The sequence below is a fragment of the Sus scrofa genome, chromosome 14 (genome assembly GCF_054392235.1).
Source record: "Sus scrofa isolate SSC_HxYL_T2T_F1_AM1 chromosome 14, Sscrofa_HxYL_maternal_Yorkshire_Landrace_v2.0, whole genome shotgun sequence".
Taxonomy (NCBI): Eukaryota; Metazoa; Chordata; class Mammalia; order Artiodactyla; family Suidae; genus Sus; species Sus scrofa.
This window is the reverse complement of record NC_139396.1, coordinates 147,342,089-147,357,273: the sequence shown is the minus strand read 5'-3', so window position 1 is coordinate 147,357,273 and position 15,185 is coordinate 147,342,089. Positions and strand designations below refer to the sequence as shown.

The window sequence follows — 15,185 nt, the reverse complement described above, 5'->3', positions numbered from 1 at the left end:
TCCCTAGGTCTAGTGGGATTATCTCTAAGTCCCATGGCCTCTGCCTGTTCCATGTCTCAAGTCCAACCCCTCCTCCCCGTCCCCCCCATGGGAAGCAGAGCCCAAGATCCAAGCCAACCTCCCTGACTTCCTGGATTTCCCTGGGGATGGTTGACAAACAACAAGTACTTGGACTGGAGCCCCAGTGTCACTACTAACCCGTGGAGGTGCCTGAGTTACACTGCAGCCCAACCTTCTTAGGAGCCCCTTCCCCCCGCTGTGCACCTGCAGGGTGCTTGGGAGAACTGGAGGGGGTGGGGATGCAGCGCCGTGCATGGCCCTGGCTGCTGTGAGTAGGTCACAGCCTCACCATGGTCATCTGTGCTAAGGCACTCATCTAACTGGCCTCCCCATCCCCTGATCTCCTTCCATCACTCCTGGCAGGGTTGCTCATCTCTGCCCTGCTTGAAGAGCAGCTTTCCATGGCCGCCTCCACTGCATTGCCCAGAGGCCCTGCAGGATAAGGCTCCGACTCCTTAGCAAAGCAGATAAAGCCCTTATGACCTGCGCACAGATCTAATCCTGCCCTTCTGGCCGCAGAGCTCACATTCTCCTCTTCGAGGCCCACCCATCCTGCCCGCCGCCCCCCGTGCTCTGGGTGCCCCAATGCACAGCAACCTGTGGTTTCTCAGACACCCCTTGTGCTCTCAGCACCTGAGTCTTCTGAGCATCTCAATCCTTTTTCCTGAAATGCTTCTGCCTCTTCCTGGTGAGCTCCCGTTCATCCTCAATGATCAGCTTATGCCTGCCTCTCCCTGAGAACCCCAAAGTTTGTCTCTTTCCTGAGTGCGTTCCTGATCCTTGGAGAAATCCCTGAGTCACTTCTGTCCTACTTTGTGTATTCACAGGTGCCCTCCTCCAGGCCTGGGGCCCCTAGAAATGGGAGGGACCCCCCCCCCGCCGGCCCCCACGGCTCACCTCCGTCTCCCCAGAGCTGGATACAACACTTGCCCATCCTCTTTGTTGATTACCTCTTTGTTCACATAAAAATAAATAAAGCCTGTTTTCCAGGAATCAGGCCACTGCGGGGAATAGCTGACGATGTGGAAGCAAGAGACACTTTCAGTTCTTGTGCGTTTTCCTTTTTTTTTGTTGTTCGCAGGAGTCGCCGTGGTAACGGAGTTCAGAGGGTCAGGAAAAGTGCAGCTTGTGGTGCTAATTGTTTTGCAAGGCCCGTGCACGTTTCCTCATCCTCTGTAGTGGAGTTCAAGGCTCAGTGTCCTTTTTCCTTTGTTTTCTCCCCCTTGACTTCTTTAAGCTCACGGCTTTTTAGCCTGTTGAGTGTCTGCCGCCCAACAGGAAACTCATGAATGGCTGTTCAAAAGCAACCAACCATCCAAGGCCTTACTCTACAATGGTCTCTTCCCAGATACCCTCCTACCCTCAGGCCTCTTGTCCGATTGCCTGTCACACTTGAAGTTGATGCCACCTGCTCGACTCTTGAATTGCGGGTGGTTGTGCCTTGGTCTGTTAACCCCTCCACCTGTGCTGGGCTTGCCCTGCCCGTGAGCTTGCAGAAGGCAGGAACCACAACAACCCGATCTGCTTTGCACGTTCCCAGTAAGTTAGGCTCCCCAGCAGTAGGCTCTGGGAGCTTTTGCTGATGCTCTTTCCACATCCTTTCTGTGAAGCGTTTACTCAGTTTTGAATAAACTGGGGGAAAGCCACAGCCTTCTTAGAGACTCCCCGGGCTCTTCTTCCCAATGCCTAAGGTCAGGGCACGAACCCACTGTTGGCCCGTGGCTTTTTCCCAAGCAGAACGACCCGATGCGGCTTCTTTCCTGCCTCGCCTGGGCTTCTCTGCCTCTCTTTGGCAGAGTAGAGGACACCTTCCAACCTACCTCTGGGCCAACATGTATCACAGGCTGCATTTGGGCCACTGGCTATGTTTCCCCTTCCCTTGGCTGTTAACAAGGTGGAAGGGGTGATGCAGAGACCTCTCTGGAACCTGCTTGATTCTTCATCTTTTACCAGGAGCTTGAAGAGGAGCGGGGAGGTTTCTCTGTTGCTTCTCCAGCTTTGGTACCCAGAGTTGCCTCCTACAGTGCCAGGAGAAACTTTCAGGAGTTCTTCCTGGGGGGAGAGCATGCTCTCTGCGGAAGCCCCGGCAGCGCCCACCCGGCTGAGCCAGCTTGCTGTTGGATCGGACAGTACCATGTGCCAGTCCTGTTAACACTGCCTTCTTCTGACCTGTGCATCCTCATACCCCTTTGCCTCCCTCCAGCTCTTCCAGTCAATGGCTGTATTCATTGCCAGGAGTTTGGGTTTTCAGGAATGGAACTCAGAGGCTAGGACCCCACTGAGAGCCAAGGGGGTGTTTGAATAGAAATAGGACACTGGGCACTCCCTTAGAAGCAGGGGAGCATGAGGGCTTCTTTCTCTAACAGGGATGTTAGAGGGTGATCCAGGGCTCTGGTTCTGTTCTGTGGAGCCAGGCCTTTGGGGGATGGCAGAAGAAGGTCCCACACAGAGGCATTGGTGGGGTACTGCTGAGAGAGCTTGGAGCCTTGGAGTCAGACAGCAAACCCAGCTCTCTGTCACAGGCCTTGTGGGATGTTATGGGCCTTCTCTGGGTAACCAGGTCCCCATCTGCAAAATGGGCATAATCTACCTCCTAGAATTATGTGCTCGCAGGTGCCTCATTCATTAATTCACTTCTTCATTCTTTCAATAAACATGTACTCAACACTTATACCAGGAGTTCCCATTGTGGCTGGAGGGTTAAGAACCTATTATCCATGAGGATGCAGGTTCGATTCCTGGCCTCGCTCGGTGGGTTAAGGATTCAGTGTTGCTGTGAACTGCAGTGTATGTCACTCAGATCCTGTGTTGCTGTGGCTGTGACGCAGGCCAGCCACTGTAGCTCCAATTTGACTCCTAGCCTAGAAACTTCCATGTGCCGTGGGTGCGGCCCTAAAAATGGACCAAAAAAAAAAAAAAAAAGCAACACTTATACCAGTGTGAGATCCCAAAGATACAGGACAGTTGTGGTCCTGACTCTCACTAACAGACTAGACGAGGGTGAGAAAGACAAAAATGCAAGCTAGAAATAGACAAGTAAAACTATCATTTCACTCACTATTGATTTTGTTCATTTCAAAACCGTGTTTAAAATTCTTATATATCCAAGCAATGAGATCCTGCTGGTTAGCCCTGGGAACTGTATCTAGTCACTTATGAGGGAGCGTGATAATGTGAGAAAAAAGAATGTATACATGTATGTGTAACAGGGTCACCATGCTGTACAGTAGAAAATTGGCAGAACACTAGCTATAATGAAAAAAAAATCATTGTAGATAAAATAAATAAAAATTCTTTTTTTTTTTTTTTTGTCTTTTTGCCATTTCTTGGGCCTCTCCTGTGGCATATAGAGGTTCCCAGGCTGGAGGTCTAATTGGAGCTGTACTCGCTGGCCTGCGTCAGAGGCACAGCAACGCGGGATCTGACCCGAGTCTGCAACCTACACCACAGCTCACGGCAACACTGGATCCTTAACCCACTGAGCGAGGCCAGGGATCGAACCTGCAACCTCATGGTTTCTAGTTGGATTTGTTAACCACTGAGCCACGACGGGAGCTCCAAAACAATAAAACTTCTTGTGTATTCATATTGCTAAGAAGTTGTGACTCGGGCTGTGAAGGCAGGGGTTAGATGGCGAGTCGGAGGATAGGAACTGTCTAGGTTGGAGAAGGCAGTCCGGGAAGGCTGCCGTGAGGAGGTGGCCTTCCTTTCTGTCCCCCCCTCTTCTGTGGTGTGGTAAGGAGTGTTATAGGGCAAGGTTTTGTTTCTCTCTAAGGGGGAGCTTCACGACAGTGCTGCTGGTAGAGAAGGAGCAATAATAAATGATGACACAGGATGGCAGGTGATGATGATGGCTAGGCTCTGTGTGTGCTTAGCATAGCCTTTCGCAGGTGCCTTTCACAGATTTTGTCTTTTCCACCAACCCTGAGAGGCGGCAGGGCCCACAGGGTCTTCTCCACTTTCTGGATGAGGGACCCAGCTTAGAGAGCATGTCTGACTGCTCAGAGTCCCCGCAGCAGGTGATGGAGAACAGGTCCGGACACCTTGATGGCTGCCTTGGTAGCAGGGCCCTCAGATGTGGCCCTTGGCATTGTGTTTAGACCCATACTTCCTGGCGTTGGCTGTGATTTGAAATCATCTGAGGAGGTTTAAAAACCATGAACTCCCGGGTCTCACTCCCAGAGGTTCTGATATCAGCAGCGTAAGCGAGGCTTCGGCATCAGGAGTCTTCAGCTCTCTCTAGGTGATTTCAGTGCAGCCAGGGTGGGAAAGCACTGTGCAGCCCCTCAAGGAGCCGTGGCCATGAATGGGCATGTTCTGGAGAGCCAGCTGGGCAGAGAGAGCCAGCTCAGGACCCCATCAGCAAATGCAGCAGCCTGCTCTTTTTTCTTCTTCTTTTTTGGCTGCACCCACAGCATGTGGAAGTTTCCAGGCCAGGACTTGAATCCGAGCCGCAGCTGCAACCTATGCCACCGCTGCGGCAATGCCCGATCCTTAACCCACTGTGCCACAGTGGGAACTCCCCAGCATCCTGTTCTTAATGGAGACTTAGGTCATTAAGAGTAATGACAGCAGCAATAGTGGTGGGTGCCCAGCACCTAGACCGTTGCCCTCTGCACTAGCATTTCTGCACAGCGCTTGCTTCCAGCTGGAAATTGGCAGGTGCTTCTCTAATGGCCCTTGAGAGGCCTCTGACAGCTGGATCTGAGGCACCAGAACCCTTAACCAGCTTGGGAGTGATGCTGGACTCGTGACAACCGAGGTGGCTCCCTCACTGAGAATCTCAGAGAAAGGTTTTGTTTGTCCACGTGTGGCTTTCGATGGGTTGTCCGTATTTCTGCAGGGATAGAGTAATCACTGTTTCATCTCCCTGGAGTCACTCCATGTCCCCATCCTTGGGGACAGGAGTCACAACTGGGTCTGCCACAGCATTTCTTTCGATGGTTGTGGGTTTGATCTGTGTTCAGAGTTTCCCCAGACCCTGAGTTGTTTTGATGGGCCTTTACTGAGAAAGAAAGTCCCATTTGCAGACGCTCATGGCCTGAGGGGCTTGATTGGGCCTCCTTGGCCACCGTCACTCCAGCATGGTGTGACGTCACTCCAGCAAGGGTAGATGAATAGCTTCGGCCCAGGTGGTCCATCTCGAAGCCAAAGGTCTGCTTTTCCTCTCCCTGCACTGGAAAACACACAATGTTTTTATTTTTATTTTTTTAGCCATGCCTGTGGCTCCCGGGCCAGGGATCGAACCAGAGCCACAGCAGTGACATCGCCAAATCCCTAACCGCTGGACCATCAGGGAACTCTGGAACCCCTCCCCTTGGGCCCAGAAGGTCATCATGGGATACGGTGGGGTCTGGCGGTGTACCCGAGCTTGGCCTTTGGAGAGAGGGCGGCCACGGTAATGGCTTCTTCTGTTTTCTTCTCCAGCCCTGGAGCAGCTGCTGACAGAGCTGGATGACTTCCTCAAGATCCTTGACCAGGAGAACCTGAGCAGCACGGCCGAGGTGAAGAAGAGTGGCCTGGCTGAGCTCCTCCGGCTTTACACCAAAAGCAGCAGTGAGTGTGGCCCAGGTCCCCAGGGGAAGAGGAAGATGGGGGCACGTGTGTTAGGGCTGCCGTGATCACGCCCCACAGACTGGGTGAGACAACAGAAAGTCATTGGCTCACTGTTCTGGAGGCTAGAAATCCGAGTTCAAGGTGTCAGCAGGGTTGATTGCTTCGGATGCTTCTCTCGCAGTGTAGACACCGTCCGCTTCACCCCGGGTTTCTACACTGGCCTTCCTCTCTGTGCTTGTGGGTGTCCCGATCTCCTCCTCTTCCTCTTTGTTTTCCTTTTAGGGCCTCACCCACAGCATGCGGAAGTTCCCAGGTTGAGTCGGAGCTGCAGCTGCCAGCCTACACCACAGCCACAGCAATGCGGGACTGAGCCGCATCTGCAGCCTATGCTGCAACTTGCTGCAGCACTGGATCCTTAACCCGCTGAGCGAAGCCAGGGCTCAAACCCGCATCCTCGTGGATACTAGTCAGGCTCTTAACCCACTGAGCCACAACAGGAACTCCAGATCGCCTCTTCTTATCAGGACACCATTCACTGGATCAGGGCCCACTCCAGTGGCCTCATTCTGCCATGATTATCTCTTCAATGACCCTTTTGGGAGGTGCCACTCTAGCACAGCAGGTTCAGGATCTGGCGGTGCCCCCGCTGTGGCGTAGGTCGCCGCTGTGGCTAGGATTTGATCCCTGGCCTGCGAACTTCCATTGGCCGTGGGTGCAGCCCCACCCTACTTCAAACAAAAGACCCTTTCTCCCCATAATAGTCACATTCGGAGGTATTCAGGGTTAGGACATTGTGAACTTTGAGGGGAACACGATTCAGCCCATAGCAATAGCGCAGGTGTCGTGGGACAGGTGTGGGAGCCCCAGAAATCTCTGAATACCCAGCACAGCAGCCCAGGGAGAGGGTTTACACAAAGTGTTTTCAAAGCCCTTTTCATTGTGGTTGAGACTAGAGAAGGGATAATAAACTGGTATAATAATGGCCACACTTGGTCGAGCACATCCCGCCTGCACATGTATGAACGTGCTCCGTCTTCAAGACAGCCCTGCGAGGTGGTGTGATGGCAGATGAGGAGCCTGAGGCCTGAAGAGTTTAAATAACTTGTCCTATGTCATATGGCCCAAGGGAAAACAGGAAAACACAGTGGATTTGGGATGGTTTTTTGGTTTGTTTGTTTTGTGGGTTTTATTGGCCACCATGTGCATCAGCTTGGTGTGAGATCTCAGTTCCCGGACCAGGGATTGAACCCAGGCCACAGAGGTGAACACGTCAAGTCCTAACCACAAGACCCCCAGGGACCTCCCAGGAAAACATAGTTTTAGGCCTGTAGATCCCAGGACTCTGAGTTCATTGTTTTTCGTATCTTTTTAATTGAGCTAGATTTTATATCCCATCAAGTATGCAGATCTTGGAGTGCCCACTGTGGCACAGTGGGTTAAGGATCTGGCATTGTCTCTGGGCAGCATGGGTTTGATCCCTGGCCCCGTGCAGTGGGGTAAGGATGTGGTGTTGCTGCAGCTGTGGTGTAGGTTACAGCTTCAGCTCAGATTTGATCCCTGGCCTGGGCACTTCCATATGTCGCAGGTGCAGCACAGACAGACAAAAAGATCAGATCTTAAGTAGTCAATTCAATGCGTTTTGACATTGTACCCACTGCCCAGAGTAAGACATGGAATATTTTTATTGTCCCAGGGCAAGAATCCTCCCCAAGGCAACCACTGTTCAGATTTCTTCCACCATTACTGGTGTTGCCCATCCTGGAGCTTTATAGACATGTAATCATATGGTTTATGCTTTATGTCTGGCCTCCGTCACTCAGGAGATTCTTCTATGCAGTAGCTCCTTTTACTGCTGAATAGATTGATTGCATTCTGCCAACGTACCACAATCTGCTTATCCATTCACTTGCTGATGGAATTCGGGTTGTCCATAGAGTAATAAGGCTGCTTTGAACAGATCTTCCTGTAGATATATGGTTTCCTTTCTAGCACATATTTTTAAGAAAAGCCTTCCTGGGAAGCCATCACAGTTTAGTTGAATTTATTTTATACTGGGTGTTTGAGAATTGCAAGTGATATTTTGGGACAGGAAGGGACCCTAAGAGGGCCTCTAATCCTTCTGCCTCACAGTAGGAACAGCGCGGATCCATGCCAGGAAGGAACATGCACCTGCCTTGACTGTTACTGCAGGGAGCTCCTCCCTGACCCCCAGCCTGCATCCATCAGGCTAGGTTTCGAAATCCCTTTTCCTTTTCTTTGTTCCCTGGGGAATTCGTTTCTGTCGTCTGAATATCAGAGAAGTCATCAAGTGAAGGGTGTTGCTATATGCCCAGCAGCCTTCTCTTCTGGCGAAATAATCTGGCTCCCTCAGCCTTTCCTTACAGGCGTTTTCCTTGAGCCCCCTCATTGCCTCTGCAGCTCTGCAGGCCACCCTCCGGTTCCCAGGCTCCTCCCGGCTTTGTAGTGAGCATCTGCTGACCGCCCTGAATGCTGGTCAGCAGCACATCAAAGGTGGGAAGAGCGGATGGGAAATCCACATTACAGAGCAGGTGAGTTAGAGACGGGTGACTCACTCCACAGGATTCATCAGTGGAATCCTTTCCAAAGCACACTCCCAGACTCTTTAGATGTGTTCCGACTTGAGCATGTCTAATGATAACGTACACCTCTGCTGGGAACTTACAAACACCCGTGCAGTGGCGTCTGACTTCTGGTCTTGGTTCTCACCCCATCAGAGCCCCCTGCGTGGTCTTGATCTATAGTGAGGCTTTTTGGTTTAGTGTCGCTTCCTGTAGGATGACCTTTGTTTCACTCTTGATCTCTGTCTGTTCTGCTCTTAGAAACGTAAGCCTTCCCCGCCGGCGGTCTTTGCATCGCATGGGGCTGCTGAGGACAGGTCAGGGGGCTCCCCAGTGTGAACCGCCCCCAGACCACCCATAAACGTGCACAGCCATACTGAGGCCTTTGCTGTCACTTCTCTTCCCCACGTGGCCGCCCACTCATGAGTGGCCACTGATTGGGAGGTTCCCCTTCGGGTCCTCTTTGCAGCATCTTTGATGGCAGAGGGGCTATAACAGCAGCTTACACTTGTGTGTGCTCACCAGTTCCAGCCCCGCACTTCAAGTCTGGGGTGACTTGGATTATGTCATCTAATTCGCATCTCAAGGCCGTGAGGGGGTTGTTAGTCCCAACTTACCAGCCAGGGAACAGAGTCTTGGAAAGTCACGGGTTCGAGGCCCATGGCGGTGAGTGGTGGAACCTGGGCTCAGACCTGGGCCAGTGGACCTCACCCTCATACCCCCTCCCCTCTCCCCCATCCAGATTAGTCTGCACCAGGGTCATTGTTCTGCACAGGATAGAGCCTGAAGCCCCCTACATGTAAAGCCTTCGTTGTTTTCCCTCAGCCTCCCAAGCCTGCGTCACTGTGTATCTTCCAGAAAATGAACTCAGCCTGACTGGGCTTGTAGGTGGAAGCCAGCTGATCATTTTGAGATGGCCTGTGGTCTCTGCTGGCTGAGCTGTTGTCTCCTCCCCCACAGTTGGGGCGGCGGATGAGTGCATGAGAGTGTGTGTTTGCCCTTTTCCAACGGAAGTATCCATTTTCTGATCTTTCACCGTGTTCCTGAGTTTTCTACTCTCTTTGCCTTTGGTCTAGATGGGGAGGCCAAGGCCTGGATTGAGGTCTGTTTAACTGGGATCTAATATTTTTTCCCTGTCTTCACGCTGAGGGCACCCCAATACCCTGCCCAGAGACTCGGGAACCATTGCAGGGGCTGCCCTGTGATGGAAATGCTTCCATCATTCTGTCTATCCGGCCGTAGCAGAAAGGGACCGTGCCCCTCCTCCCTGCTCCTCTCCCCCACCCTCTTCAGACAAGGGCCAGTCCCCCAGACCCACACACTTGCCCAGAGCACAGTGAGCTCGCCTCTCTGCTGGACCCATGGCTATTGTCATTTCCCACCCTCCTGGACCCCATCCGGATCTGCCTCCCCCTCCCCCACCCCACCCCCCGTACCCTGGTGGGTTCCCAAAGGCAGAGACAATGTCTGTTTTGTTCTCTGCTGTATCCTCAGCACCTCGCATGGGGCTGGTGCTCAGTGCACTTCTGAAAATGAATGGGAGAGGCTCTCCAAGCCAAGGCTGCTGCCTCCCCTCTCCAAGGCCAAGGTCACAGGATGGCAGATAGTCCTGGGAGACGCGTCTTTACCAATGGGATGGTAGCGGATTAGCAATGCCGAGAACCAGCACCTCGTCAAGCGCAGCCTACAGAGTGGCCCAGGGAGACGCGGCCATGGGACACAGTTTTCTCTGCAGTTTACAAATGACCATCTTGAGGAGGAAGAACCTGCTCAGAATCTAACAACATCTTGCTTTTTTTTTTTTTTTTTTTACCTTGTCCAGGAGTGTGAGCTTCGTCAACAATATGAAAAGAAGAAATGAGCATTAAACACTATTTATGTTCCTTTGATTCCTTTTTTTTTTTTAATCTTTATCAGTGTCATCAGAATATTTTCACGGAGTTGTATTTTGCCTCTGTGTTCTGCTTTGCATTATTCTTACATTTAGAATTGCTGCCTGTGCACATTTCCATGTGTTGACAGTTCACACACTTTTTTTTGTTTTTCTGAAACATGATCCTTTAACTGGAATTTGGGGACATCTTTATAAACAGCAAACACTGAGCTACTTCGTAATTTTTCACAGGTGGGTGGGTTGTATCCAGAGCTGGATGCAGAATAGTGAGTGTTCAACCAGCCCCCTGTTAGTGGGAATTTAAGTTTTGTTCTTCTTTTTTTTTTTTTTTCTTTTTTTTTTTTTTTTTTTGGTCTTGTTTCTTTTTATGGCTACCTTTGGAAGTTCCCAGGCTAGAGGTCGAATTGGAGTTGCAGCTGAAGGCTATGCCACAGCCACAGCCACACCAGATGGAGCTGCATCTGCCACCTATGCTGCAGGTTATGGCAACACCAGATCTTTAACCTACTGAGCGAGACCAGGGTTACCTTACTCTTTCAAATTCCCTATTGTTTGAGTTTTGTACTCTTGAAAACCAGTGAGGTAGAAACAGGCACTATTTCGTCACAATTGCTTTGCATACGATGCAGACAAGAACACCAAGGCACACGGGATAGGTGTTTTGCTGAGAATTACTGTACCCGCAGGGTTTGGCTGAGACCCCGCCGCCACCCCCATCCCATCTCCTGCCTCCACCGGTAGAGTACTTTTCCCTGTGCCGTGCTCTGGAGGAGAGGGTGACCCAGACCCTCTGGTCCAGTCCGTGGAAGTATGCAAGGTGCACATGACTGGGTTTAGACCCGTAGTTCCGTCCCATTCGCTGCTGTAGCCCTTTGTATAGAGAAGTTGCTAATGGGTCCTGGCAGGGCTGGGCACCAGGGTGATGACCCCACGGGCTGATGGAGGAAGATCCATCCCGCTGTATCTTCCTGTTGCTCTGGATTCTCAGGGCTCTATGCAAGCCCGTTGGCTGGAGTCTGGGCGTCTGGGGCGTGGAGCTGACTGGCGCTGAACCGTCTCCTTCGCCAGGGGTTTGAATTGGGCTTCTTGGCTCAGTCTCCAACCACTGGAATTTATCAGCCGCAAGTTTCTAGGAAATGCAAATTAAGAGCCTCAAAGAAACACAGGAGGATTTCTTAAGAGGAGAAGGACTAGGATGAGCTTCCTCTGCAGGCTTAAGAAAGGGTCCCTGGGGCATCAGGCACTGCATTGGAAGACTAGCTTTAGTCTGCCTAGACATGCCTGGGGAAGATGACAATCTGTACAGAAATGTTTTGAAAGGCGGGGAAGGGCTGTCCCGCTGCAGGGTACAATCTACAGGGTGGAGCAGGGAGCTGTTGGTGCTGCAGGTCCAATTCCAGCACACTCACCCCTCCAAACCCAGAGCTCAGGCCCCTGCAGTGGCACCCCAACTGGAGGCCTAGGAGATAAGCTTCCAGATCCCCACTCTGACCTGTCTTATATAGACATGACTCTGGCTAGTCCATACACGTACTTCAGACTAAGGTGAGAATGACTGATAGGAAGTGTTTTTTGTTTGATTGGTTGGTTTTTGTCTTTTTAGGGTGGCACCCATGGCAATGGAAGTTCCCAGGCCAGCCTACACTGCAGTCACAGCAACGTGGAATCTGAGCCTCATCTTCAACCAACACCACAGCTCATGGCAATGCCGGATCCTTAACCCACTGAGCGAGGCCAGGGATTGAACCCGCATCCTCATGGATACTAGTCAGGTTCCTTACTGCTCAGCCTCCATGGGAACTCCAGGAAGTATTTTTCAATTAATGAAAAGCTAGGAAACCCAGAGAAACCTCTGCTTGGTGAAATATGAGGCAGATCTTTGAGAAATAGGTGCTTTTCCACTTAAGACCTTTATTCCTGAAGCTATCCTGTATCTGATCCCCTTTCCTCACCCCACTTCCCTCCAGGCTGGAAAACTAACAGCAACTTGGCTTTTATTTTTTTGGGGAAATCTGTCAACCATTTCTATAATGGACTCTTTCAATCAATTCAAAATGTATGCTTTTTACTAATATTCAAGCTGATGACAAGGTCTCTTGGGCAAGTGGGAAGGAGATGATAGGATTTTTCTCTAGAAGCCCTTTCCCTTCATGAAATCACATGAAGCCTGTGTCTTCCGTCCTTCTTCTGCAGGTTCTGATGAAGAGTACATTTATATGAACAAAGTGACGGTCCACAAGCAGCAGAATGCCGAGTCCCAAGACAAAGGTACGGGGCTACTGCTGGTGGCATGGCCAGCTCCCTCCGGGAGGGGCAGCTGTAAGCTTTGATCCCATCCCCGCTCCTTCCTCCCAGCCAGCACCACAGACAGGCCTGGAGGAGTTATTTGGAGAAGTCACATTTTGGTAGATAGTATTTTGGGTCGATGTATTTTGGGATGTTTCATCAAGCCACCTCCTTGCCTCTTAAAGGTCCCACAACCCCTTCATGGATCAGGGATCTGTCCCTAAAATCTCTCAAGGTTTCTCAGCATCACTCCAGGAGTAGGAAGTTATAATTCAGATCAGCTGCCTTAATCGTCAAAGGTTTTGTTCACAGGTGATCTCTTGGCAGAACATTTTATCTTCCATTGGAAGGAGAGATTGCCATGGTGTCTCACTCTTCTGCCCTGTTCTGCTCTCTGCGTTTCTCTAAAAACCCTCAGGAGTGGGTCCTGTAAGATTCCCACAGACCCAGAGGTTGGCAGAGTTGCCTAGTTGTCTAGCGGATTAGAAGCCCCATCTTGCTACTCTCAAGCCTATTACTCAAGTGCAGAGCCTTAGCAAAACAGGGGAACCCAGCACCCCAACGCATCCAGTCCAGTTAAAGACTTGGCTTCAAGATACCAGCCACCCAAGCGCTAAGATCAGATCTGCCTGAACCTGTCTGTCCCGGACTGGCTCGGCCACTGGCCGAAATGGTCAGGCTCAGAAGAATTCTTGGTGCCTTTTCCTTAAAAGCACATGGAGGGTTGGTGGCCAAGTTTCCCAGTGTGGCTTTTCCACCTCCTGTCCCACCGCCAAGCCTGGCTCAGCAGAAGTCTCCCCCAAGAACGCAGACACTGTACCCAAGCTGGTTGGCCTCCTGGGGAAACTGTGGGGTGGCCAGAGGTAATCACAGGGTGGATACAGGAGCAGCTCAATATAGTGACCCGAGCAGCTCCTCTGCTCGCTAAAGCTCTGTGGCCGGATCATTTTGGACCTGGGGCAGGTGGAGGAGAGGGCATGGAACCTGCCAGAAACCTCAAACCAGTTCCTTCTGAGGAATCTGCCTGTGGCAGATGCACACTATTCTTGGAGGCAAAACAACACTGGCTCCAGGGACCGCCTGCCTGGGTAATTCACTCCTGCGCAAATAGACTCCGTGTTCACATGACCAGACTTTACTGGCTAAGGAGGCTCTGCCATCAGGCTGGGCACCCCTCACTGAAGCCCTCTCCTGCTTGCTGCCCACAGCGCCTGAGGAGCAGACCCCCCTGACCAACGGGGAGCCCGGCCAGCACTCCTCGGCCCCTCAGAAGAACCTTCCAGACCTCCCGCCACCCAAGATAGTAAGTGTTGGGACCAGGGCTGCTGATTTCCCTGTCTTGGGCCCCGTGAACCTCCAGCTGTTTCTACGGGTGTCAGTCCACCAAGCGTCTGGCCTGTTCAGAGCCCCTGTTGTGTATGGAGCCTGGGGCAGGCCCGGGGAGGGACAGGGACAAGCCCGCCTGAAGGTGACATCATTTGTTCAGTGGGAGATGAGGGCTACCTTTATCGAGGGCCACCATGTGTCCAAGGCCATGCCAGGCTCTTTATCAGCCCTCCGTGAGCGGGGCCATGTCACCAGCTCAGGCCACAGTGACCTTTCAGAAACGTAAATCACATCACACCGCATTTCCTGCTCGAAACCCACCAAGAGCTCTCGGTGAACGTGGCACAGGACACCCACATTCCTTCACGTGGCCCCAGGGCCTGCACGGTCTGGGCCCGTTGCATCTCCAGCCTCATGTGTCTCCTCTTCACTGGCCCCGCCTCTGTTCCTGGGTTGAATCCCGCCCATGGTCAGCCCTGCCTGAGGGACTTAGCACTTCCCGGGCCCTGACTCTGGAACAGCTGCCCGTGCCTCGTGTCTCAGACATTCTGAGATGCTCCCTGACCGGCCTGTGGGCAGCACCCCACCTCAGTATCTGTCCCTATTACTGTCTGCCCTACCAGCCAACTGTTTGCCTCCCAGAGCGGACAGATGGAACCTCCCTAGAGCAGGGACCATGTCTCTCATTTACTGCTCCGCGTCCTGCGTCTGCTCACAGTGGACCACATGTATATTCGTTCATGGATGGATGGATGGGTGGATGGGTGGATGGAGTTATGGAACCCTATAGACCTCAGTTCAGATCCCAGCTCTGCCAGGTACTAGTTCCTTGACCTTAAGCCAGTTATTTAAGGCGTCTGGCCCTTTGTCTCCTGGGTTTAAATGAAAAGAACATCTCTCCCCCGAGATTGTCTTATAATCAGTAGGTGTGACAGACCCTGTTAGTATTCAGTGAGATGAGTGGCAGTATTTACATTTTGTGAGTGAGGAACCAGGAATGAGTGGGTTTATCATGTCCCAGTGTCACACAGCCTCCAGTGGCAGAGCCAGAGTTTGAACCCAAGTTGTTTCTGCTGTAGGATCTTGCTGGGGAGGCTTCCAGGACAAGGCGTGAGACATAATTTCTGGAAGGAAGCTGTGGGCTCCATGGTCGTTGAGCTCCCACCAGGCCATCCTTCTTGCCTTCCTGGGGCAGCCTGGTTCTGGCTGCTGCTCTCACAGTTGGTGGGGTGGGTCCAAGTGCCTGGGCAGCATCCCACCCACACAGGAGGCCCCTTGAGCTGGGGGACAGCCGGAGGGGACACTTTATCCCAGGCCGAGTGAGACTTAAAGGCCTGAGCCCCTGGGTCACCCCATATGCCAGTGACAGAGGTGCCTGCTGTGCTCTGAGCTGTTGCCTGCCCTGTGCACACAAACAGGGTTCTCCCGCCACCTGCTGAGAAATGGTGCCTCCTGGAGTTAAAACATCTGGCCGAGGTCCCACT

General features: G+C 52.1%; 1 protein-coding gene across 22 annotated transcripts in view; it reads left to right on the top strand.

Annotated features, from left to right (window-relative positions):
• The window catches only part of AFAP1L2 (actin filament associated protein 1 like 2), a 127,239-nt gene that overhangs the window by 80,327 nt on the left and 31,727 nt on the right, over positions 1–15,185 (top strand). For 18 of the 22 annotated variants that reach the window (XR_014826262.1, XR_014826263.1, XM_084994391.1 and 15 more), the window contains 3 exons: positions 5,488–5,616; positions 12,283–12,357; positions 13,584–13,678. Coding sequence is in view for 20 of the 22 variants with exons in the window: in XM_084994391.1 (XP_084850517.1) it covers positions 5,488–5,616; positions 12,283–12,357; positions 13,584–13,678 (299 nt within the window). In the remaining 2 variants the exon portion in view is untranslated. Of the gene's footprint in view, positions 1–5,274; positions 5,391–5,487; positions 5,617–12,282; positions 12,358–13,583; positions 13,679–15,185 lie in introns of all 22 variants that reach the window. The other 4 variants (XM_084994407.1, XM_084994408.1, XM_084994406.1 and 1 more) reach the window with 1 other exon arrangement.